Below are 27,864 nucleotides of genomic sequence, written 5' to 3' on the forward strand. Positions count from 1 at the left end.
AATATCAACCAGATATCAATATCTACCATGCAGTGTCATTTATAATTAGTGAAAAATAAAAAATAAGAACAATTCTATTGCATCAAGCCAAGGCCCAGCTTAGTCCAGTATTTTGAAGTCAACCAGATTTAATTATTTTTATTTTTTATTCATTATTTAAATTTGCAAATCAGCCCACTTTTTTAACACATTACTCTGGGCATGCAACATTTACAAATAACCAATAATAAAGATAATTTAGAAACAACTCATATTATTCAGGATGGTTCTGAAACTAACATGCAACTATACCACCAAGATAGACTCATCCATGGATAGAGAGTCTGTTATGTCTTTTATTATAAAAGACATAATTTCTTTAATTCAGAAAGCTGTCCGTTAGGTTTATTTAACTTAATTTATTTGGGGGTTTTGTGCTTAATTTTCTCTTTGTAAGAAAAAAATTATAAACATTTTTTTTTAAATATCCTAATGAACCTCTGTCAGGTTCTCTCCTTTTTTGAATTTGTCCTTTATTTTTGCATGCCTGCAGAGTCCTATTAGATGAAATGGTTTCTAGATGGTTCAGTATGCCCTCCCTATTGGTCTTTATGAATCAGCCCTTCAAGGGAGACCAGGTCAAGAAACAGACACTACAAGAAATATTAGAACTCTACTTTATTGGTAAAAGCTATAATAGCAGTATCTCGAAAACATGACAGTGGGGCTTTTGGGTTTTCTTGCCTCTCCCCCTTATAACAAAGAAAATAGAGAATTTATTTCTCATGCCTTCCTGATTTTCTGTACTAAGTTTTTTAAGTGATTGCCACATATTTTCTTCAAGGACCTTTCCATTTCCTTTATACAGGACAAGAAGAAATAGGTCCCACAAGTAGGCCCCACAAATAACCCAGTCCTACACCATGAAGAGCTTCATAAATAATAACCATTATCTATGGTATGATCCAAAGACACACCAGAATACCTTTGGGATGGAGACATAACTTGCTTCCACTCTTGTTCTTCTGCAAATGATATTGGAAGACATGCTACCTCTAACCAGAAGTATCACTGGATCCCTTATTAAACATGAAATTATTATTTTTTTTTCTTTTAAAGCTACACAGCATAGTGGTCAAAACTACATTTGTGGTTAATGAATTCCCCAAGTGTTTTCTTTTAATCTCAGCAGATATCATTCATACAGAAGAAAGAGGTAGAGAACCAAAGTTTAGGTTTAGAGGTTTAGAGAACCAAAGATTTGCAAACTTTCAAAATGTTCTGTATGGGTAAAGCCCTCTTGGTGGAACCAAACTATAGAGACCAGTGATGGCGAACCTTTTAGAGACCGAGTGCCCAAATTGCAACCCAAAACCCACTTATGTATCATCGGGTGCTGGGTGGGTGTGGCCCACTGGGTGGGTGTGGCCAATTGGGTGGTCGTGGCTGCAGTGGTAACGGCAGACTGGGTGGGACTAAAAAGTTCAAACAATCAATTCCAACTTTGTGAGATCTTTTTTTTCCTGTAAGAAGTTGAAATTGTTTGATTGATTGAACCTTTTTTTTTGCACAAGGTGGTGGAGGCCTAACGCATTTTATAAAGGCCTAGGACTGGGGCGATGGCACGCATGCCCACAGAGAAGGCTCTGTGTGCCACCTGTGGCACCCGTGCCATAGGTTTGCCAACATGGATATAGACCATGAAAGCCAGAACATACCTGAGTATCCTGGCCTATTTCCCACAGGTGACAAATATATACAGTATTCTAAATAAGACCCTACAAAACTGCCATATTTTAGAAATAACATTTTTTCTTTATTTTGTTTTACTTCACAATTATATAATGAACACACAACTTTGCAAAAATATCCAACATTTGAAATGTGACTTCAGTTGTCAATAGTCTAACAAGTTCTCAGCACTTGGGAGTTTATACATCTTCATCAGGCTATCCTTTTCTATAATTCACGCTTTATGAGACCCACAAACTCTATTAGACTAAAGTCTCCATAAACCATTATCAGGTCAAGGAAGGGTGATTCATTGGCTTTTATCAAACCTCTAAAGTTCCTGACCTTCTGTACCAGCACGCTGGCTGAGGAATTCTGGGAGCTGAAGTCCACAAGTCATAAAAGGGCCAAGTTTGAAGACCCCTGTTCTATACTGAGATTTCCCTTTGCAAATTTAAATACCTAGTTAGTCTGTCTTTGTAAGCTCTAGAAGTAGACAGAAAATATATCATGGGAAGATCAAGGAGTTTCTTTAGGAGAAGTATATATTCTCTCTCTATGATAAACAAGGATTTTGAAATGAAGAATGGATGATGAGAGGGACCAGGAATAAATGTTTATAGGAAAAAAACTAAAAACTACTCTTTGAAACTCAGCTATTTCCAAAAGTGTTCCCGTTCTTAATTCTATGCATTTTGGCTAGTTGTAAACCTAGCTTCAGTCACTCAATATAGGAGTTCCAACAAAACAACAACCTTTATCCCATAAGGCTAAATTCTGCAACCATAAAGCATATTAAGTTTTTGCCCTTATTCTAATATCAGAAGCAATGTTATCAGCAATGTTTGCTGTTTCAGAGACCAAATCTGTTGAAAGCCCATCAAGACAAACAAGCGGAACTGAAAATTATTTTTAACTCTGGAGCCTTTTGTATTCTGGCCAACAATACAATAATCAGGCTTTTGCTTTAATAAGGAAAATAATTATGCATAAAATTATTATATGTTAGAGTTTCATTCCACGGTAATTAAACTTTTGGCCCCCTTTTAGAAACCATTTACCAGCAGTTTTATTTGTCCAAGGAGTCATGAACCATTAAAAAGATAGGAAACAGTGTGACAAAGCCATTCAGCAATAGCAACAGCCCAGAAATCTACAAAGATGGAAATACAGGAGTAATCTTTTACCTTTTTAAGGAATATCTTAACTAGAATAGTTAATGTTTGCTGGAACTTAACATATAATTAAAGATTTCTTACAGATTATGTTCATTGCATGAGTTTCCTTCACAGCTGGGTTATAAATAAAGGTGCTTACTTATGAGACAGACAAGATTCATCCTGTGCTCACCGAGATACATGCTAACAAAACTAAGGTAATGGAAACCCATTGATTTGGTGATTAATCAGATGGTTAGCTGGTGGGAGAAAAGAAGCTTTGATTCTAAGGGAAGTATTTATTTGGGTGTCTTTCAAGAACAGAAAGAAAAAAAATTCTTAGCTGGTCTAAAATGAACCAAGCAAAATTAACTTTCAGCAGCTGATGGCCAAAATAAGTGCTATTGTGTAGCAAGGCCTAATTGAATTCAGTGAGCTGGATCACCACTTCTGCTCATTGATTTTAAAGAAAAAGCCAGTTTCTCACAAACTATTCAATGAGGAAGTACTCTCTGTGAAATAAACTTAATTTAGGAGGTAAACGTAATAACTAATGAATTAAATTCATGGTGAAGCTGAAAATTCTAGATAACAAATCAACCAGGTCATTAGAAAGACAGATAATCTATGTTTCTATCCTTTGTTACAATTTGTGGATCATGTGAGTGATACATAGCCCTTTTGCCTTGAGTTCTGGATGGTAAGCATCTTGTTTAAAGATGGCCATTGTATAGAGCAGAGGTGTCAAACTGCCAAACCGTGCACACCCCATTGCCGGCAATGGAGAAAAAGTTGTGATATGTTGCAACATGTCACGTGACATTGCAAGTTTGACACCCCTGGTATAGAGAGTTTTTTTTAGGTTAGAAGCAAGAGAAAGTAGTTATGATAAAATTTACCCACCGTGTCAAATTGAAAGCTAAAATATAATGATTGCATATTGGACTAAGAATAGGAGGATTCAAATTCACATCAGCAATGAAAGCTTACTGGGTGGCTTTGGGCCAATCTTTTTCAGCCCAACACAACTCACAGGATGGTATTGGAATAAAAGTCTAATATGTAAGCTGCCATGAGTTTCTACAGAAAATACAGGCCCTAAATCTAATAATAATTATTTGCCTTTGTGAATTGCTTTTTGAAATTCATATGAATAAGGCATGAAGATAAATATTCTATTACAATGTGTTCATATGACAAATTCTTGCAGACACAATATGGTTACAAACAAATTAAGTCAGAAATATGATTTCAGTGGGGCTTTCTGTCTCAGAATTATGCATAAATTCAGCCTCAGACTATTTCTCAGTGTCTTTAAAATTAAAGCCTTGTAAGTCTGAGACAGTATAATTTTCTTTCTTTGGGGGACAGTGTTGCATTCAAAATATAAAACTCACTATGACCAAATCAATATTTTTAATTCAAAGAAAAATTATTCAGTTAAAATATGTAAAGGTTATTTCATTATCTTTTTACAAAGAGTTGTCCAATTATTGAGTTGCTATCTGTAATAGCGAAAAAACAATGTAGGTGTGGGAGGGTGGATTGCCTAGAAAATAGCCAGCAGTTGTGCTGCATTCATCCTGTTTCTTTAAGACCTCTCCCCAGTCAGCAGGACAACTATAAAAGCTGTGCTGAGGAAGCGTTGTGGTGGTCACATTTGTGTGAGAGAAGAGACACAGCGCAAGAAGGAGAAGGTGTGTGTTTGTGGAAGTAAAGCAGCTTGAACGAGATCATTTTCTCTAGCAATACAGGGAGTAGGAATAGTAAGATTCACAAAGAGTAGCAGTTGGAGTAGGGGTGAGTAAGAGTAGGAGTAGAGTAGGGGTGAGTAGGGGTGAGTAGGAATAGCCTGTGAATGCATGTGTATGTGTTGGCTAGGGATCTGTGTTGTGCTGGTTCTTTTGTGTTTTGAGTCCACTGAATTGGGTATACTTAAAAGAACCTGTGACAAAGTGTTAGTGGTGGGACATTCAACACAAGCAAGCAACCACACAAGTGGAATTGGCTTAAACTCAAGGAAATCATCAAATACTCCATGGAAAGGAAACAAACCTTGGTGGCAAAAGGGAGTTTGGCCCTTGCAATGCTCACACTTTTCAGACAATATCCAACATCCTGGCTACAAAAACCAGACATCTTATTAGAGCCTACACCAAGCAGACATGGAAAAGATAGAAGGGACAGATTCTCCCTTAGAAGAGATTACTACTTTTGTAGAGACAGACATTTACTTTACACCTGTAATTAAACCAAAGAAAGTAGACCAACCAGTAATTGGGCTAGGCTCTGATACCATTTCAAAAATGTTGAAGCCACAGCAAGAGGAAAGACTTTCATTAATTAAAAGAGGAAAAAGAGCAGCTTTGGAGGGAGACAGAGAGAAAAGATAAGCTACAATGAGAAAAGAGTAAAGAAAAGAGTTTAGGATGGGTGGGCTGACTTAAAGGGATCCAGTCACCAGAAGGGGCACATTCACTGCTAGGATTTTCAGAACATAGAGGAAGTAGTACCAAAGACATAAAAATCTCTAAATTGACAGAGGAAGAGGACAATAGAAGCTTGCTTTATTATGTTTGAATTAGTACCTCTTGTAAATGGCCTGCGAATAAATGTTTAATGGGAAAGGCTTTGAGAACTTATAGTAGTCTTCCAGCAAGAGAAGTAATGGATTATTACTATGTTAAAGGGATCTTATACAGGTGTGTGGTATAAACCCTTACACCTTTAGGCAGGGAGTTAGGAGCTACACATATGGCAAACATGAAGGGATTTTTGTGTTAGACTTTTCTGTATTTCCTTGTTACTAATTAATAGTAAACTATATTTGTATGGCCCAGACTAGGTAGTGTAACTCAGCCCAGACATTTCATGTTTCAGACTGAAATTCTAGCACAATGATATTAGCTTCTTTGCCCTTTAGTTAACTGACCAGCAGAATATTATATTCTGGCATGAAGATTAATTCCAGCAAAATGTATAGTTATAATTAACCTGGTTTGATGCATGTTAACCTGAGAGAAAGTTTTGCTTCAATTAAATGACACTTGTCTCTCAACAATCAAAGCAGCCTTTATTTTCATCAGAAAGGAAGTCAATTTGCCCATTCAGTATTGTACATAATTTTATTGCTAATTTTTGTGAGAAGCTTAACCTCAACCTAATCTAAATTAGAATGTGTTCACTGATTCCAGTTCACTGCAGCAAACTGTCATAAGAAAAAATAATTCTGGATGTTCACAATAGTCAACAATATAAGCACTTAGAAATGAAGGAAGGTTTAATATTGCCAATATTTTATTCCAAAGTTCAGTTCTGATATATATATATATATATATATATATATATATATATATATATATATATATATATATATATATATATATATATATAATGTGAATCCAAGAATATGCAGAATGTCTTCACATCTTTATAATTGTCTTTTCATGATCAAGATGCTAACTTTTAAGGATGGGAAGTTTCTCTCCTTCTAGAAAAAAAATTAAACAGTTGCGGTCAGCTAGTTAAACAGTACATATTTAGTGACCAATTTTTTTGAAATTATACATTTCAGTGAAAAAAGGGAGAAAGAGGGGAAGAAAGAGAATGAAAGTTTCTGTCACCTTCCTTATCTTGGGCTTACTCATCTTGCTTCTTGAGGCCAACCCAGGAATCAAGGTGAAAATCACACAGAAAGCATTGGACTATGGTGAGTATGGAAGAAAAATTTGGAATTATGACTATGTTGTAAACTTCAGAAGAAGGAATGCACCACAGGACATTTAATCAAGATGTTGAATTAAATGCCAACCTTCATTGTACCAGTTAAGGTTAATAAATAATGTATCTTCCCCTTAAGAGGAAATTTCCTCTGAGTTCTTACAAGAAATATGGGATACTATAATAATTGGTTACACGATCAACTAGATATTAGGTTGGATTTGGCATTTTTATTCACCTACTGAGTCCTTTCCAAAGACTTGGGATAGGCGGATGTTGTTTAAAGGTGCTAATGTATCATTGCAGGATGTAAGCAGTTCCAAGTAAAGCTGTGTTTTGCAACTGATTGATAGTGATTTTATCATTAGTGATGGTGTTCAAGTGGTTGATTTAACCTTGACAAAATGGGCAGCATATAATTTTAATGTGGTGCTCCATTGTTTTGGGATTGCACCCAAAGCACCTGTTACTATTATACTCTTTTCTTTCTTTTGCCACAGTTGTTTACTTTTCTTTGTAAATATCTGTATTTTATGATTTTCTCCATATTCAGTGATATAATAATGCATGACCCTCAATCACTGTTAGGAGATCTTCAATAGCATTCTGCATAGGCATTTTCAAAATATTTTAGCAACTTAAAATGCTATAAGTCATTCATAGCAATCACTCCAGACTGATGAAAATGTAGAAGAAGCAGAAGAAAAAGTATCGTAAATTGTTATTTCAGTGAAATATATGATGTATGTTTATAGGTAATCAATTTGGAATAGAGCTTCTGAAGCAGAAATTAAAGGAAAAGATCTTTGAAGACTGGAATGGAGAATCTACATATGCACTTTTTGCACTCAATTACACAATTTCAAAGTAAGAAATGTTTTCATAACAGGGCCTTTTAGTATAGCTCAGTGTTAAGTACTTCCAATGTTTTTCTATTCCTCTTAGGCAGTGTGCACCTCATTAAACTCATAACCCTGTCTGTGAGCAAGCGCTGTTTTAATATAGATTTCTCACAGTTCCAGTTCTTTACTACACCCAGCAAATCCATTTGATCCTTTTTTTCAGCTTTAGTTTTGAAATGGATGAATGAATGTAGGCATTCTTTCTGCGCTTATTGGAATCTGATTTCCAGTTGAAGAGATTATCTAGTATAGCTATCTTCTAGCCCTCTCCCAGTTCCTGATTAATGTTTCATATAGCCCAATTTATAATGTGCCTCTCTTATCTTTCTATTATGGACAAGGTTCAAAAGCCATTTCTGCATAAAATTAAACCAGGAATTTCAAAGGATGCTCGAAGAATAAACTGGTGCCATGTTTGAGTCACTAACTGAGCAAACTCAGCCTTGCTCAGAGCACTCGGAGCACACAGCAATATATATTCAGGCACTGAACATAGAAGGCCTAGTTATTCTCTTACACAAATACAGGTAGTCGTCAACTTACGACAGTTCACTGAGTGACCATTTGAAGTTACAGCGGCACTGAAAAAAAGTGACATGATCATTTTTCACACTTACAACCATTGCAGCAACCCCAGGATCACGTGATTTACATTCGGATGCTTGACAACTGACTCACATTTATGATTGTTGCAGTTTCCCGGGGTCGTGTGAATACCTTTTGCAATCTTTTGACAAGCAAAGTCAGTGGGGAAACCAGATTCACTTAATAATTGGGTTACTAATTTAACAGTGATTCACTTAACAGATGTGGGAAGAAAAGTCGTAAAATGGGACAAAACTCACTTAACAAATTTCTCACTTAGCAACATAAATTTTGGGCTCAATTGTCATATGTTGAGGACTACTTGTATACAAAAAAACCTATCAAGTGATGGCTCCCCTAGTGCAGCATTCTCTCTAAATATCCTGACTGAATTGAATGACTGGTCTTCTGGAAACTTGAAACTAAGTTTTTTTGGAAACTCTTTGGAAAGGGAATAGTCAGCATCTTATCTGAGATACTATGGCCCAAGAGTGCTTTTCAAAAGGCAACTCGACTTTCTTGGTCTTCTTTCTTGCTCCTGTGGTCAGTAACATCACCCATCACATCAACAACTTGCAGGACTTGGGAAAGTCCAGTTACCTTTTGAAAAGCACCTTATGGACAAGCATGACCTGGACAATTGAGAATCTCAATAGATATTTATTTTATTTTTATTTATTTTAATTCCATTTATATCCCGCCCTTCTCCAAAGACTCAGGGCGGCTTACAAGCGTAGCAGTAGCCTTCATTCTATGTATATGCCTGCTTATTAGGGCTTTCATACACCCCCCAAGCGGCATTATTACAAAGTCAGCTTAATTGCCCCCAACAATCTGGGTCCTCATTTTACCTACCTCGGAAGGATGGAAGGCTGAGTCAACCTTGAGCCTGGTGGGACGCGAACCTGCACTAATTGCAGGCAGCTGGTGTTACTTAAGGAGGCATCAGCCCACTGCTCCACCAAGGCTCTTATTTAGCCACTCACTTTGTGATAGTATGAAAAAATGTGTGTTATCTTTATCTTTGTTTTATATAGTTGTAGGACAAGTCACCCAGTCATTTTTTTAAGCTTGGCAGTACACAAATTTAATAAATAAATGTAGTTTGGCTAGTGTCACCTAAAAAGAAATTACACGTAGAGCCCATCGAGTCCTGCAGTGCTAGGAAAAATAGATATAAGTGCATGATACAAAATCTGTAGATGCTTAGTGTTTCAGCAGAAATTGAATAGTTTGGGTTACTATTCCTGCTAGCCTTACCTATATTCATGGATTGTGGTGTAAATCAAGCTAACATAATTTTGGTGTTTGACAGGATAAGAATTGATAACATGGAATTTCCCAACACATCCTTGTCTCTCATCTCTGGAACTGGGATTAAACTATTAGTGGAAAATGCTTCAGCAATGGCTCTTGCAGATTGGAGCGTGGAGACCTGGCTATTGTAAGTGGAATAATGAAGGCAGATATTAATACCATGTCAGCTTTACAAATTGAAATGCTGGCACACATTTTATACAGCGCAAGTATAAGTCCCAGGAAGAGAAGGTGGAAATGCAAGTCTTTTGTTCAATTGTGGTCCTGTCAAAAAATGTCCCCTAAAGTGGCTGTTTGAATCAAAAGGGACAATTGTCAAGGCAGAATGGAGAAAGTACCAGAACAGGTGAACATACTAGACAACCACTAAGGCATAATTATATTTTGATTTAAAAAAAATCACCAGTATTGCAGCATAAATAAATAACAGAACTAGGGTTATGTGTTTCATCTTGAGTTCCTTGGAAGGTTTAGTTTTTTAGTTTAGTTTTTTAGTTTTATTTAATTTATATACCGCCCTTCTCCTTGGTGGGGACTCAGGGCGGTTCACAGGGCATATATAAAAAAGACAATACAAAAATTAAAAAAAGATTAAACCCATGCCCAGTTAAAAACAGTGAACAAATCTAAAACAACTATTAAAACCCATCCCCGTCAGGCCAGACCAGCTATTTCAAATAGGTGGGTCTTCAGGTCACGACGGAAAGTTCGGAGGTCTGGTGCCATCCGGAGCTCCACCGGCAGTTGATTCCATAATGCCGGAGCGCCCACAGAGAAGGCCCTCCCCCTGGGGGCCACCAGTCGGCATTCCCTGACTGGCGGCACCCTGAGGAGGCCCTCTCTGTGGGAACGCACAGGGCGGAGGGGAGTTGACGCCGGCAGCAGGTGGTCCCTGAGGTATCCCGGACCCATGCCATGTAAGGACTTAAAGATTGTTACCAAAACCTTGAACCTTGAACCTCACCCGAAAGACAACTGGTGTTGCAAAGGGATAAAAACTTCTGCCTTCTTGCAAGATCAGACAGTCTTCCTCTTGAAGAAATACATATTTAGACATATTTAAGACTAAAAAACTTCCAACTTCTAGATTTTTGCAAGCAAAGGGAAAACCTGGATTAATTAAAAAGATGTTTTTATCCTGGCTCACATACTGTAGCAAATAGGGAGATTCAGGGAGTTAAAGGGAGCAAGCAGTTAAGGAGAGCAGCTGCATCCCCCTGCCCTCAGCATCTGCAACCACAGACAATGATCTTATCCTGCCTAAAAATAGAACCAACTTTGTAAGAATGCAAACGTGGGCCCACTGAATAAACCTCAGGATGTTACAGGTAGCCCTAGACTTGTAATAGTTTGTTTAGTGACCATTTGAAGTTATAAAGAGCACTGAAAAAAGAGACTTAGGACCATTTTTCATACCTATGACCATTGCAGCATCCCCATGGTCACATGATCAAAATTCAGACGCTTGGCAAGTGAATCATATTTATGACAGTTGCAGAGTCCCAGGGTCACACGATCCCCTTTTGCAGCCTTCTGACAAGCAAAGTCAGTGGGGAATGCCAGACTCGCTTAGCAACCAGGTTACTAACTTTAACAACAGCAGTGATTCACTTAACAACGGTGGCAAGAAAGATTGTAAAATGCAGCAAAACTCACTTAACTAATGTCTCGCTTAGCAATAGAAATGTTGGTCTCACTGGTGGTCATAATTTGAGGACTACCTGTACATTGTTTCAGGTGGGTGGAATTGCCTTTCTGGCAGATACTTCTGATGTATTTAGGCGTAGTTGATTTTGCATCAACTCTCCAAAGTTTACTGCTATCCAGAGATGTCAGCAAGAAATGATTGGAGTTGTAATGTGATGCATCTGGAAGGCAGGCTTTGAGATTTTTAGCTATGTTATATTGCCTGCTAACATGTGTTCTTCAGCATAAGCAATCCTGGCATTTTATTTTTTGTTAACTTTATTAAATCTCAATGAGAAATAAAATACAAAATAAAATATTTTTGACTTTCATTATTAGACATGTATATTGTATACATTTTTGTGTTTATGTTTAAACTTAGAGGTTATTTTGTAATGTAATTCTAAAGCAATCCTGGCATTTTCTTGAGAACAAGATGATAAAATGAGCATTTTGTGTCTTATTGTCCGCAGCAAAGATTCTGGAAGTGGGGCTGGCTACTTTTCTGGAATATCTCTCACAGCAATTGTAAAAGTGTCTCAGAATGTATTCGGTCATTTAAAATTGTCGCTTGACAGCTGTAAAGGAGATGTAGATGATATGGACATCAAACTGAATCAATCTTATAGGTATAATGGAAAATGTTCTAATTAAAAAGTATATTTGCAAGTATTGGTTTTAGGATCCCTAAAACATTTTGATTATCAGTTTTTAAACACTGCTGTGTAGCTTTTACTATTATCCTAAATGTACCTTAAACCTGCATTAACCTCATTTCCCCCTACAGTAAGTACAGGATAAAGTATATATTCCCTTGGGAGAATTGAAATGAAAGGAACACATTCCTAAATCCAGCAAATGTTAAAGTCCATGCTTCAAATTTAAATTCAAATTTAAAATTATATCTCAGTTTCTGGAATTTTTGCTCGGGGCTGGGAAATATCAAATGAAGAATATAAATTGAGCTTTCCCTAGCAATATACCTATATCAGGGAATTCTGGGAGTTGAAATCCATGCTTTTTAAAGCTACCAGCACTGAGAAACACAGCTCAACTAGATCATCACACTTGTGCCAGAATGAGAAAGATAGATAGCAACAATATTTACGGTATATTGGTTTGACATAAAATAGGGCAATTGCTTATGCTTCTATGAAAACGCTTACTGATATTAACTGTAAGGAAACCACTGCATTACATGTCCTATCATGTTGTTGTTATGTTATTTTTTCTCTCTGGAACATATGGTATATGCATTCACTGCTATTTTTTTATACCAGTTTTAGATAATTTCCTGTCTCGCAATTTATATTGTCCTTATAACATCATCCAGCCGTCACTGAAATGAGATAAAAGTGGCCAATGTTGTTGGATGACTGGGAATTGTCACATGACTTGATTCAAGTATGATAAAGATTAACAGCAGAAGTCATTCCTCTGATGGAGCTGCACAGTCATCAGATTCTCACATAAGCAGGGCTTTTTTTCTCATAGAATGCTCAGAATGGAGTTCCGGCAACTTTTTGGGATGGAACCTTGTAGGGTAGGCAAGGCGGGTTGTATGACATGTGTGAGTTCCGGCACCTTTTTCTTTTACAAAAAAAGCACTGCACATAAGTGATATATTTCAGTACCTTCCAGATTGCTAATATTCCCAAAAGTTCTCAATCTCACAAAAGAAGCCATGTTGAAAAATCAAATATCAAGAGTTAACATTAAAATAAATACTGCTAACTCAAATTTAGAGCTATTTTGGAAGCTACATAAACTGAGGTACATTACCAAATTGATAATTGCTTACAAATACCATATTCCATAATACTACAGAAAGCACGCTTAGTAATTACTGTATATTTCTGAGGCTCACTCCTCCTGATGGTTCAGCATAATTGACTCAACAGATATAGGTGAGTCATTTGACTGAAAAGGAAAAATATGTCTAATAATTTTAATAAGAACTATCAGGAAATATCAGGTACAGGGCCACAATCTTGAACACATACCAGAAGTTTCTCACTAAAAAAACCTTCAGATTTATTTGCAATAAATATTCTAAGTAAAAATTAATTGGGAAACATTTAGTGGAAAACTGATACAGGACTTCAGTTATGATTCAACCGTATTCAAGAACATGAGAACACCTTTTGTCTCCTAAAATTTGGAGATCAGTTTAAAAAATCATTTCCTCATATAATAGATGCACACATACAAAATTTAATTAACTCAAGTTAACAATATTCTTGCTTTTTTCCAGATGGTTATATACATACCCTACTACTTCTATGGTAACATCGCTGTGTAGCATGCTGGCCTCAAAGGTAAGCCACAAGGAGTTATTTCATGTTTTCTTCAACCAATTTCTTCTAAAAATGTGTTTATTAAAATAAATAACAAAAGCCTTAATATATGCAAAAATGTGATAAGGATTTTGCAGTTTATAACTTGTGTACAATTTATGTGCACACATTGCCATAAAGACATTTTCAGAATGAAAAGATGATTTTATGTGGCATATGAATGTTTTCATAAGGCTGTTTCATGTGCATTATTTGAATAAATAGGATGTATATTTATATGTATATGTATGTGTGTGTGTGTGTATAAAAAAATTAGGCATGATTTATTTTGCTCAGATCAGATGGTAGAACAGGAAGTGAAGGAACCTTTAGTGGCTTAGAAATTAGGGTCAATGCATTTCAAATGAGTGTATACATTATTTGTTATTTATTTAAAACATCTATAGCAAATATTTTCTTGTCTTTATTTTCATTACATATGTAATATACCAGAAGATAAATCCAGACATTCAAAATACATCACTTGAAATATTCTAAATATCTCACTTGGGATATTTATTATTCAACTCCATAAACATCAGAATCATTGTCATCATTTTTTATTTATGGATTGCTGTTCTACATTATATTCTCTGCTTAAATATAGTCTCTCTGACTATAGTGAGGCATTCCCCCTGAATGAATTATTTGGCTTTCTAAAGCTGAATAAAGCTTTTTACAGGCTCCAGAATTATAGAGCTTCCTTCCTTTTGAAAGGTATCTGAGGCCATGCTTGGATATTTTTCAGAAATATTCTGTTTTGCTTTGTTTCTACAAAGTTCACTGATGAGGGACAATGCATTTAGAGTGAGATTTACAGCACTGATTATGTATTTAACTGATTACAACAAATGTATTCAATTATGATGGATTTTTAAAATCACTATTCTTCAAATATAAGATAAAGCAAGCTATAAGTATAGAGATGCAGAATTGTGAAGTCTTAGGAAGATCTTATTACCAACACATAAGTAAACATTGACCAGAATAATAATTTTTGCTTGCATTCCTATAGTTGTGTCATCAAGTGAATTTTGTGATCCAAAAGATTAATAAAAAAATCACCCAATATCCAGGTATGTTTTCTGGGTTGTTTTAGCAAACTGAGCTAATGATTTTAGTTTTTATGAAAGCTTCCAGTTCTAGTAAACTAGTGATGGAATAATTTCACCATGCTATGGTTGAGTTTCTGAAAATAAAAATGATGGCTAGAATGACACTTTTGCATAATTAAAAATATAAACTTGCTTGTTTTATAGAATCATAAAATTATAAAGTCAGAATGGACACACAGATCTAATCCAGCCTTCTTCAATGCACAGGAAAATTGGTTAGATGGTGAATGAGAAATAGCTTGTTCTGGTAGAACTTTTTGGAGGATGCAGTCTCATCAAAAAGACCTAAATTATGGTTGATGCTAAATGAACTTATATGGCAGAAGTACCTAAATTTTGCAAACATGTTTAGGATTATGTTGAAAATATAGCTTTACAATATTTATGTAACTATTCAAGCACTTTCCTGTACTAATACCATTGCTTTTGTAAAAATTCATTATCAGGACTAGTTTGCATCCTGCCTATTATCATTAAGCATCTGACAATTTTATCCCATATCCCAACAGTCCAAGTTCAGATTGGTCACTTTGCAGTAATAGACTATTCCCTGATAAACTCTTCAACTATCTTGGAATCATCAATTAACTTGGATTTAAAGGTAAAGTCTAATATATTCATAATTTTCTGAAATTGCATTACGATATGTCTGTTGTTACTCATTTGAAGAAATAAGCATCATTATTTTTTCTCAATAACTTTGATGGCAAGCCATATCAAAAGATATTTAAGTATATTAATTAGTGCTATTTTTGCTGCACCTATTATTTCCTACTCTAGCCAGTAGCAAGAATTGTGAAGCCAAAATAGTCCAAGACTTCAGGGATGTCTTCAAGTCACAGTTCATTTTTTAATTTTTTTTAAAAAAGTTTGACTTTTGAGTCTTCCATATTTAGAGTCCTAGAACTGTACTCGGTGTTCTGGCCATGTCTTATTGAATTATGCTCTTAATTTCAAGGATGCATTTCAGTGATCTGGTTTCCTGAAAACTTCTGATTCTGTTTTAAAGGCCAAAATTTGCAAGCTATGATATCTTGTCACTTCTGCCATTCTTTTCAGGGAACAGTCTATCCAGTGGAAGAAATTACAGAACCCCACTTCAACCCAACTCCCTTTGTTCTTCTGAATGAGAACAACTCTATGTTCTATATAGGAATCTCAGAATATTTCTTGCAGTCTGCTTCACTGGCTTATTACATTTCTGGGGGTTTTACTATCTCTGCTGAGCAAGAGGAAATGGTAAGTGCAAAATGCTATGTTTCAAAGAAAGGGATGTTAATGTTATATATTAGTCTGCCATTTAAAATCCTACCCAAGCTCAGCCTTCTCCTTGACATAGTTTACTATGGGCTTTTCCCCCACTTGCAACTAACAGTGAAGCCTGTTTTCTGCTATGTTTCCATGGCATTGTCTTCATCCCCTCTCCAGCTCATGATTGAGTGAAACTTCAATTGTCCTGAACAATGCTGGGGCTGAAGCAGAATGTTTGTCCTTGTTCTGACACCTTCAAATTGGAGCTTGAAAGTAACTGGGAACAAAGGCAAGAGAAGAAAATTAGGGATTGGCAGTAAGGATATAGATATAGTTTCTGTGTACTCAAGATTGGGTGGGCAGGACTGCATGAGACAGAAATTAATGAAGAGAAGGACTTCATCTTGCCAAATAGAAACAGCTGAAGAAGGGATCTGGATGCAGAAGCATCCCTAGAAAGGCCTCTAGGATTTCCAAACTGTTCTTAGTAATATGAGCCATTTTTTTCCTTCACATCTGTCTGATCTCTTGGCTTTGTATGGACATACTCTATTAGCCCTCTGGAATTTTTCCATGACAACTACATTCTGAAGCATAGGGATTCCGGAAATTGCAATTCCAATACATCTATTTATTTATAAGTGTTCTCTATCAGATGACAGCTCATGCAGCACCTCTTGGCTGATGTTCAAAAGAATTCCAAATGGTATCAAGCTTTAATCTTTAGTAATATCTTGAGATTGGGATGGGATCTAATGACTTGCTTTCATTTGTGGGAGCCTTAGTACAGAACGATTTAATAACTCCTATAACTTAATATTTATGGGTTCAATTAAAAAAACCTAAAAATCTGAGAGTTATACAAATTCGTTACCGGGAGCGCCGTCTCCGCTATTTGCAAGCGGTGGGGCGCTCCGACCCTCTGCTTCTTCCCCGAGGTTCCGGGAGCGATGATGTGCAGCCTCCTGAGCTCCGGCTGGTGTACCTGAATGCCAGGTCCGTGGTTAACAAAGCTCCCCTTGTTAGGGATTTGGTTGAGGGTGAGCATGCGGACCTGGCTTGCATCACGGAGACTTGGTTGGGCCCAGAGGGTGGGGTCCCTTTGGTTGACCTTTGCCCACCAGGCTTCCGGGTGCTACACCAGCCTCGAGCTCAGGGTAGGGGTGGGGGTGTGGCGGTGATTGTTAGGGAGACCTTATGTCCGCGGGAGACCACCGTTCCTCAGATAGTCGGGTGTGAGTCTCTCTTTATGAGATTTGGCTCTGGGGCGCAGTTGGGCTTGCTGCTCGTGTACATTTCGCCTAGTCGCGTAGCGGCAGCCCTGCCCGAGCTGCTCGATATCCTCTCGGGGTTGGTGGTTGAGTTCCCCAAACTTATAGTTTTGGGAGACGTCAACCTACCATCCCTGGGAGGTTCATCTGAGCTTGCTCGGGAGTTCATGGCTTCCATGATGGCCATGGACCTGACGCAGGTAATTTCTGAGCCAACTCATGAGGGAGGCCACACCCTTGACCTGATTTTTTTATCTGGACGGTGGTTGGATGATCTTGGTGGGGGCTTTCCATTTATTATGCCCCTGTCATGGACCGATCATCACCTCCTGCGGCTGGTCTTCCATTTTGCCACCCCCCGCCGTGGGGGTACGGAGCCAACTAGATGGTACCGCCCCAGACGCCTAATGGATCCTGATAGATTCCAAGCGGCGCTGGGGTCCCCACCTGCCTCCATTACTCACAGCTCGGCGGATGCCTTAGTGGAAGCCTGGGAAAGGGCAGCCACTGAGGCACTCGACCGGGTTGTACCCTTGCGGCCCCTGACCCGGCGCAGATCCCAGCGAGCTCCATGGTTCTCCGCGGAGCTCCGGGAGATGAAGCGTCGGAAACGGGGTCTAGAGAGCTGCTGGAGGTCCAGCCGATCTGAACCCGACCGATTGCGGTTAAGAACCTACATTAGGTCTTATCTCGCTGCGATGAGGGAGGCGAGGTGTAATTACTTCTCCACCCTCATCGCGTCCGCAGATAATCGCCCGGCCGCCTTGTTTAGGGTGACTCGCTCCCTTCTTAATCAGGAGGTGAGGGAGGATCCCTTGCAGGGTCGTGCCGAGGAGTTTAGTCAACATCTGTCGGATAAAATCGCTCGGATTCGGACCGGTTTGGACTCCAGCTGGGCAGAGTCTGGCGATCAGGACACGGGCGGTCTTGTCAATGTTATCTGGGAGGAGTTTGATTCTGTGACCCCTGATGAAGTGGACAGGATTATGGGGAAGCTGAGTTCCACCACATGTTTATTGGATCCGTGCCCTTCTTGGCTGGTTTATGCAGCTAGGGAGAGGACACGAGGCTGGCTCCAGGCGGTTATATCTGCTTCTTTGAGTGAGGGTTATTTCCCCACCGTCTTGAAGGAGGCGGTGGTGAGACCTCTCCTCAAGAAGCCTGCCTTGGACCCAGCTGTATTGAACAACTTTCGTCCAGTCTCCAACCTTCGCTTTCTTGCGAAGGTTGTTGAGAGTGTGGTGGCGCATCAGCTCCCTCTGGTCCTGGATGAAGCGGATTATCTGGACCCTTACCAATCGGGCTTCAGGCCCGGGCACAGCACGGAGACGGCATTGGTCGCACTGGTGAATGATCTCTGGAGGGCTCGGGATAGGGGATATTCCTCTGTCCTAGTCCTATTAGACCTCTCGGCGGCTTTCGATACCATCGACCATGGTATCCTGCTGCAGCGTCTCAGGGGATTGGGAGTGGGAGGCACGGTTTTTCAGTGGTTCTCCTCCTATCTCCTGGGACGCTCGCAGTCGGTGTTGGCAGGGGGGCAGAGGTCGACCCCTAGGACTCTCGCTTGTGGAGTTCCTCAGGGGTCGGTCCTCTCGCCTCTCCTGTTCAACATCTATATGAAACCGCTGGGTGAGATCATTCGTGGTTTTGGAGTTGGGTATCATCAATATGCTGATGATACCCAACTTTTTATTTCGACCCCAAACCACCCCAGTGATGCCCTCGCTGTGATGTCCCGTTGCCTGGAGGCGGTTCGGGTCTGGATGGGGAGGAACAGACTTCAACTCAACCCTGACAAGACTGAGTGGCTGTACATTCCGTCTCCCCGGGACACTTGGGATGTTCCATCTCTTTCTATGGGGGGTGAGCTTTTACCCCCTGTGGATAGGGCTCGCAACTTGGGAGTCCTCCTAGATTCACGACTCACTTTGGAGGATCACATAGTGGCCGTGACTAGGGGGGCTTTTGCCCAGGTTCGCCTGGTGCGCCAGTTGCGGCCCTATCTGGACCGGGAGGCCTTATGTACGGTTACTCATGCGCTCGTGACCTCTCGCCTAGACTACTGTAATGCTCTCTACATGGGACTTCCCTTGAAGACTACTCGGAGGCTCCAACTGGTACAGAATGCGGCCGCGAGAGTTGTCTTGGGAGTTTCCCGGTACTCCCATGTTACACCTTTGCTCCGTGAGCTACATTGGTTACCGGTTGTCTTCCGGGTAAGGTTCAAGGTTTTGGTTATGATCTTTAAGTCCCTACATGGCATGGGTCCGCGATACCTCGAGGACCACCTGCTGCCGGCGTCGACTCCCCTCCGCCCTGTGCGCGCCCACAGAGAGGGCCTCCTCAGGGTGCCTCCTGTCAGGGAGTGTCGACTGGTGGCCCCCAGGGGGAGGGCCTTCTCTGTGGGTGCCCCGGCTTTGTGGAACCAACTGCCGGTGGAGCTCCGGACGACATCAGACCTCCGATCCTTCCGTCGCGGGTTGAAGACCCATTTATTTGAACTAGCGGGTCTAGCCTGATGGGGGTACATGGGTTTTTATTGGCTTGTTTTATTCTTGTTTTAACTTGGGCACTGATTTAATTGTTTTTTAATGTTTGTAATGTTTATATTGTTATTTATATTTATGCCCTGTAAACCGCCCTGAGTCCCTTTGGGAGAAGGGCGGTATATAAATCTCAATAAATTAAATTAAATTAAATTAAATTCATCTTTGTTCATCAATCTCTCTCCCTCTCCCTCTTCCTCTCCCTCTTTTTCCCCCACTTTTCCTTGCTAATTACGTTTTCCATATCCAAATGGAAATAGAAACAATATTTTGCAGGTTTAATTTGCTTATGGCTATCACATGTACTAAAGGCTTCTGTGAAACAGAAGCATTTCTGAACAAATACTTAGTAGAATTCTTTGCTAGTAAGAACATTGAATCAGTACATTCTTTTTAAAAAACAGAGAAATGCATTTAGCCAGTAAATTAAAACACCCTGGTAAATAATTGACCTGTCCAGCCTCTGTTGAAATGCATTAGGTGAAAAGGAAGGCATTGTCTCCCCAGATAATTACGGTAAGTTCATACAAAGGCACACAATTTTCATAAGATAACCTAACATGTAATTTCATTTTACAGCTTTATTCTTATTTCAAGTTAACTACAGATACATTGAATAGCATCATTCCCACTGTAAGTGTTTTTTCATTTCTTCAAAACTTACTGTTTGCATTTTTAAAAACTTGTTCTAATTTTTCTGAAACTTGGTCTCTACTTCTAAACTTTACAGATTTCTCATATTTATGCAAAGCCACTTCCAGTAATTGTGAACATAAGAATTATTGATGCACCTGTGATTAGTCTACATGACAATAAATCCATCCTGGAGTTTTCTACTTCTATGGAAGTATTGGCAAAGATGCCAAACTCAACCACTGAATCCATGTTCACCTTGAACATAGTAAGTCTTACAATATCCAATTCTCTCTCTAGACCTTTTTTTGTAGGAATCTGTGAAGTTATGAGCCATTCTGTAATTTTTTTCATCTTACTCAGATTGTTAAGAGCCCCAGTACTTGGAGGCTGGCTATAAAATAGTTCTCCAATTCATCTCATATCTAACTCTATTCTAAAAACAGGCTATAGGTAACCCAGATGTTTTAGATTAGAATACAGTATTTTGCCTCACTTGTCCTGATGAAAGTTAAAGTTCAAAACAACTTCTGCTTATATTATTCAAAGGTCACTGAAAAAGTCTGTTATTCATAGTGATCTGTTTCCATACCTAATATCTCCAAATAAAATAAAATGAAATTTAGAAAGTTGTGGCTGCTTCAGCTGCCAGACATGACCTTCATTTTCAACATTCCATTCTGTGACAGTTTCTCAGCCACTCTTGCAACTTCTCAGTCTCTGCCCCACCTGGCAGCAGCACTAGCGAAGGGAAGGGACCACTATGCATTCCCTTCTGCCCTCATGAGTCTATGTGCAGCTCTTGTGCACCCTCATGCATCTTTTCCAACCCATGCTATTCCCCGGGTACAGTCCCTGACCTACACGGCACTTCTCGTGTACTCACATGCACCTTTCTTGACCCACAACGCCTCCCTCGCATGCCCAACCCCACCTGAATGGTACCTCTCATGCACCTCTGCTTATTTCCTGACTGATGTCATCCCCCCATGTGCCCGAACCAACCCACCTGGAATCTCTTGTGCACACTTGTATATCTTTCCTGACCCACATGGCACCTCTCATGCACTCCCATATATCCTTCCTCCTAACTTGCACATCCACACACATCCTCATTTCCTCCTCCACCCAACAGCAGCCACTTTCCTGCCTGGCCAGGCTTGGACTTCAATTTCCTGCTGGCTGATTTTCTCCCTGCAAGCATTCTATAAGCAAAGTAACTAGGGAACCCAGCAAGAATTGTAGAGAGAAGGAATGAATTTTCAGAGTTGCAAGATTCTATTAATGTAGCTTTACAATAAAGTAAAATTAGCTCATCTGAGTGTTTCCTGTCTGGTCTACTTGGTAAGGCTGACCTCAATCTTGCACATCTGAAAGCACAATTCTCCCACCATTTCATTTACAGTCTAAGATACTAAGGTGGGTTCCTTCAGAGCCTCTTAACTGGGGATGGTGTGGGGGCTATGCTGTCTCTTATCCAACCACTCTCTAGACCAGGCAACATCACTTTGCCTCAAATCCCAGGGTCTTTCCTAGATACTATTACAGCACCTGTCTAACTGTAAAAGAATTACTTATTATATAATAACCTTTTTTTCCATAGACAACTAGAACTCATGCAGATTTGACTATATTTGATCGGAGGTTGCTAACTACATTGTGCTTGAACAGGTAAAAACCTTTGTTAGATTTTTTAATCCATTGTTTTCCCAAAACTGCTTAAATTGATTAATCTAGTATTTAAAATTATGGCAGCTTAAAATAAACATAAAATATAAACAGGATATGATGAAATGGTCTTATGGAACTGAATTTATTTAATGGAGAGCAACATGTAGAGGAAGACTAATCTACGATGTAAATGTAGTAAAGAAACTTTTGCAATATAAAGGGAGTATTATGGCCAACACATATTTTACATTCTCTTTCAAACTGAATCATGAAGAATTACTTTAACTCTCATCAAGCAAAATGCACATGAGATTAGTCTTGATTGCTTAAAAAGGAGCTCAAAATTGAATGATTGGATATGACTGTATGGTTGTATTGATGGCAAATATTACGTACAAAAAATCATTATTAAACCACTGAGTAATTGTGATAGTACATATCACAATTGTGAATTTAACAGTAATATGCAATTAAAATTTTACCATATATGAAAAATTATGGTTTACATCCTGTACAAGGCTGAACTTTTGTCAATTACACCCAGTTTAAGATAGACAGAAAGAAATCTTCCCAATTTCACTATTCCAGTGCAAATCCTTAAAAAAAAATTCAGTTCTTGTCTCTTGGGCTCAGAAGGGAAACTTGGCAAAACTGTTGTTAATTTTAGCCAGTTAAAAACATGGGAGTAAGGACCTCCCTGTTTGAAAAACATGGGGGAAAGGACCAATATGCAATCCTTCCTCTGCTGAATCTATTTTAAAAAGTCCAGGATTTCAACAGATTACGAGGGTGGGAGGGAGGGAGGGAGGGAGGGAGGGAGGGAGGGAGGAAGGAAGGAAGGAAGGAAGGAAGGAAGGAAGGAAGGAAGGAAGGAAGGAAGGAAGGAAGGATACAAACATGGGGTGAGCTTGTCTTACTAGCAGCCTAGGGGTGGGCTAAGGGTGATATCAACTCTGCCTGCTTTCCTGAAACAATGGGTGCACTTGGGCAAAAAAGAAGTGTGGATTGCCCCAGTGTGAGTGGTCAAGGTCATTGAGAAAAAACTGTACCCCAATCTTTCTGATTCAAGACCAACAACTCATCAGCAATGCCACACTGATATTACTATCTTTGGTCATGTACAGTAATCTCTGCATTATGCTTTCTTTCTTTCAGTTTCCACATCTCCTTGGCTCATTCCAATGTTGGCCTCTTTGAGGTAAATTTCAGCCTCTAGGAAAAATAAGCAGGTGCAACTTGTAGCAGATAGAACTGAATTGTTTACAAAATATATTCCTTTACCTTTTAAATTTTCTTCATAGAACTATTAAATTCTATAAAGTATGCTGTCCTCATGATTGGTCCCATCATATTTTTTCCTTTCCTTTAATTTTAATTTTCTTTCCAATAATATTTCAATATCATTGCCCCCTTCCCCTATTGTGTTCTTGGGAACTATTTCACTATATAATGTTTTTCATCTAAAAAATGAAAAAGGAATTTGTGAGACAAAGAATTGGTGGGAATTCTACTACTCAGTTACCATTCTTAGATTTTGTATTTCAGTGGCCCCCAACCTTTTGGGCACCAGGGATTAGTTCCAGGAAGGGAGATTTTTCCATGGATTAGAAGGGGCGTGGTTTCATGTGCTGCCTGCATCCTGCAGATGGAGCTTTGCTTGTTTGATGGCCCAGTTGCTGGCATGCCACGTACCGGTGCAAGTCCACAGCGTGGGGGTTGGGGAGCCCTGCTGTATTTAGTATCTGTTCACAATCTTCCATTTTCTATCTTTCTACAGGTATTTAGTGTTGTTGTATTATTATCGAGCATATTCACTCTTCACTGAACTGTTTGGGACATCCTCCACCTTTAGGGTCCCTCTGACAGAGACACATACGTACACAGACAGAGACAGATACACACAGAGACATTTTATACAGTTCTTGAGATTCAGCATGCTTCAGGCTGGGAATTTGAATTCTATAAGAGGTTGAAGTTTCATTTTCAAGCTAATTTCTTTCAGTAATGTGCATACTATCGCAACAAATAGAACCAAATTTATGATAAATGATATATAAAATATGCAAATAAAACAATATACAAATATAATATTATATAGGATTTAGAGAAGGGTCATAGAAAAGGCAAGCAAATAATTTGCAAACTAATTACAAATTATTAGGAAACTAAGAAAGTTGTCTTCTGTATCAGGTCGCTTTGCTTGTGAAATATATTATCCATTGCACCAATTCAGTGAGAAGCAGCATTTAAGAATTTCTCCCTGAGGATAGTCAATCAGGATAGTGATGGAAATAGAAGGGGTGGCAGGCGATCCCTTCAATGCAAGAAAACATCCTCATATATGTAGATTAATTTGAATGTGAACTTAATCTGGCACTGAGATAAGCAGAAGGAAAAACCAAAATTTGCAGAGATGGCAAAAAAACAACTATTTTGAAAGTTTAGAAAATGATTTCCCCTCACACTGTATGCTGACAATCAGGCCACATATTATTCTAGATACATAGAAAATTCAGCATCTGCTGGCTTTCAATCCAGGAATTGGGTTTTTTTTGTTTTGTTTATTGCTCCTTTGATTATAAAGTTCTTGAGATGTTAGATTCACAGAAATTCTAAAAGACCCATTACATAAAAACAAATACTGTACATTCTGCTTAAACACCGACACCGAAGCAAAGTCAATCTTCATTTTGCATTGCAGGCTTCACTTCTGGATAATTTCCTGTCTTACATTTTACGAACTGGAATAATTCCAGCAGTCAATTGTAAGCATAGCTTCATCTTTCTTTCTCTCAATTTCTCTTTCTTTAATGACTTTTGTTTCTAAGCCAACTTCAAATATACTAACGACTTGTAAACAGTCCTGTAAATTTCAGTCAGCATGGCCATAAATAAAGTTAAAGAAAGTGGAGAGGCTAATCAAGAATGTCTAAGACTGGTGGTTAAAATGTATCAGTTGTATAGCTTAGATTTTTATTCCTGCTTAATAGTTACTCAGATTTATATCCATTCATGTGATCAGTATTATACTATCTATCACTACTATTGTCCATGCTCTATTCACAACCAAAGTTAGTGGAATCAGAATATAGCATAATAGCTGCAAAAAATTGTATATCTCAGTGCCTCCCTTTTCTATCTTTAAAGTGAGATATAATATAAATTTCTTTAATTATATACTATTTTCTACTGAATAAAAAATAAAATGAATGTTAAAATGTTCATATATGAGCAATAATATACAACATATTCAACTTTTAGATTAAAGAATATGTTTGCAAAATCTATTCTAGTCATAGTTACTCTAAATCTTTTTCTTTCTCTTTTTTCCTGTTTTATTAAGCTAAACTAAAGGGTGGATTTCCTCTGCCTGTCTTAGACACAATCATTCTTATGAAGCCCAGTATTAGAATTTACAAGGTAAGATTTGGTAATGTCTGTTCTTAGATGACTAGGATGATGTACTGAGATCAGATGATATTTGTTAGAAAATTGTCGTGTACTTCCAATACAGTGAGTCATTCTGTGAAGAAGATAGGTGGTCTCCAAATTTTAGATAGATAGATAGATAGATAGATAGATAGATAGATAGATAGATAGATAGATAGACAGACAGACAGACAGACAGACAGACAGACAGATAGATGATAGATAGATAGATAGATAGATAGATAGATAGATAGATAGATAGATAGATAGATAGGATAGTTTTCAGTATATCTTATTCAGACCCCTTTATGACTGAACGTAAATGTGACACATATCCACAGATATTTGTTTCTGTAAGTACAATATTTATATTATTTATTAAACAAATGTATATAGCCACCCAACCCATACACAGTGACTCCATAATACAATGACATGACAGTTTTATTTCTTTTTTTTGTCAATCATAAGCTACTTATTTCTAGAGTTCAATTCACAGAACAGCTGAAGTAAAATTTCTAATAAGCTGTTATAAACCTGCAATAAAATATGTTTTTGTATATGTTCTTAGGGTTTCTTGCTGATTTCCACTGATATTCAAAGCCTACGATAATGAGGAAGACCTTGATCTCCAAGCAAACATTGACTATTTTTTCACTATAGATGCATAAAATGCATAAGAGCCAATAGGCATTTGTGGGTGAGCAAATAGGTGAATGAAATTTTTAATAGTTCAACCAGAAGTTCAGAAATGCATAATACATTGGTTTAAGATAGCAACAAACTGAAACTGAAAATATTGGCCCAACATTGTCGCAACTATATATCGGGAGTGGGTAATGAGTTTCCCCAGTGCCCAAAATGGAGCTGCTCAGCTTTGCAGGCAAAATCCCTGGATTTCACCAGTGTGGTTTTAGCCAAGAGATGGAGTGGTATTAAGCGCATAGCTAGTAGTCTCCTGCTTCTAAGTATACCTTAACCTCCCCAATTTCCCCTCCCCAGGCCTTTCAGGGACATAACAGTATCACTTGATAGCCTCTTGCGGCCATGTGGATGGTCAAGAAGTTGAGTTGTAGTTCCCAGTCCTACTCCTCCTATGTATTGCCTATCCCTGTTTTATATGGCCCAAAGATTTATAATTCTAGTACAGGGGTCGGCAACCTCGGCTCTTTTATGACTCGTGGACTTCAACTCCCAGAATTCCTGAGCCAGCTATGCTGGCTCAGGAATTCTGGGAGTTGAAGTCCACGAGTCATAAAAGAGCCGAGGTTGCCGACCCCTGTTCTAGTATATTATATGAAATGACAATTTAATTAGGAAAGTTGAAGAATTTGAGAGTTTTGCACTGCTATTAGAAACTTTGTTTTAGAAATACCATTATTTATTCATGTTCCGTCCTTCCTGAATTGAGAAGATCATGTAAGCATATGTAGTATTTTACTGAATTTGCTATCTGGGTTCAACCAAGCCATAGTTCTTTAAATATGGTCACAACACACAAGATTAAAAAGAAACCATGTTATAATTTTGTATGATCAGTGAATCTAATTTCTGTGTAAGAGAAATCTTTGATAACGGTAACTATACAGCTGCCTGGCTGCAAAAATTTAGGTGTCAGCAGACATGCAAAACTTTTTCTTTTCTTTTCTTTTTGTTTTTTTAGCCAAATCTAGAAGCTACAGCAAACCTCAAATCTGAGTTTTCTGAGGCTAGAAACAGGAAGACTCTTGAGTTCTAGTCCCACCTTAGGCAAGAAAGCTGACTGGATGACTTTGTAACAGTCACACTCTCAGCCCAACTCACCTCACAGGTTTGTTGCTGTGTGGAAAAGAGGTGGAAAAATTATTAGGTGTGTTCACTGCCTTGAGTTATTTATAAAAATATAAAAATAATATAGGCGGGATAAAAATATATAAAAAATTATTATAACCCATTTAGAGATTTGACAACCATTACGTATAACATTAGACCCGGCTCAAAAACAGATTCTGTAATAGAGACTACACTGGAGTCCTCTAGATCCCCTGGATATGATTCCTATAATTCCAAGTGAGTGCAATCTAGCTGGCTGTGGATTATGGGACAAAAACGGACCACTTCAAACCTAAATAAGTGGCTTCAATTGTCTGCACTGTCTATTTGGGATAAAACAATATATAACTGCAGAATGAAGTTTGCTACTTATTTTTTCACTTACACTATGACTGGATTCATGCAATTTAGTTTGTTTGGTTCTGGCTTACGATGCTACATCTAATTATTGTTGGATGTGTTATATAAATCAACCTAATTGTAATTTATTGAATAAGTCATGGCTAAACAAATAATGGTTTGGCCCAATGTGTCTAACTTATATAAGAAAAAATGTTTCTCTAATTACTATTTTCATCATCATATTATTACTGCAATATTGCAGATCTTGCCCAACTAAAAATTATTATATAAAAATAGACAACACTTTGCATATAAGACTCCTCATTCTTTGAAGAGCCACTGAACTTTCACAAAGATTCTGTTAATTCAATGTCAATT

General features: G+C 38.3%; 1 protein-coding gene across 1 annotated transcript; it reads left to right on the forward strand.

Annotated features, from left to right (window-relative positions):
* Nucleotides 1-6,473: 6,473 nt before the first annotated feature.
* Nucleotides 6,474-27,070, forward strand: LOC310642000 (BPI fold-containing family C protein-like; the record flags this gene model as incomplete). Its single annotated transcript, XM_083365377.1, has 13 exons — nucleotides 6,474-6,576; nucleotides 7,343-7,454; nucleotides 9,390-9,518; nucleotides 11,551-11,706; nucleotides 13,332-13,395; nucleotides 14,673-14,751; nucleotides 15,038-15,129; nucleotides 15,588-15,767; nucleotides 20,179-20,232; nucleotides 20,330-20,500; nucleotides 21,836-21,903; nucleotides 23,059-23,101; nucleotides 26,996-27,070. 13 exons carry the CDS (start codon nucleotides 6,474-6,476, stop codon nucleotides 27,068-27,070), a joined length of 1,326 nt encoding a protein of 441 aa, XP_083221503.1.
* Between the last annotated feature and the right edge of the window lie 794 nt (nucleotides 27,071-27,864).

This window comes from Vipera ursinii, assembly GCF_947247035.1.
Source record: "Vipera ursinii genome assembly, chromosome: 6".
NCBI classification, from domain to species: domain Eukaryota; kingdom Metazoa; phylum Chordata; class Lepidosauria; order Squamata; family Viperidae; genus Vipera; species Vipera ursinii.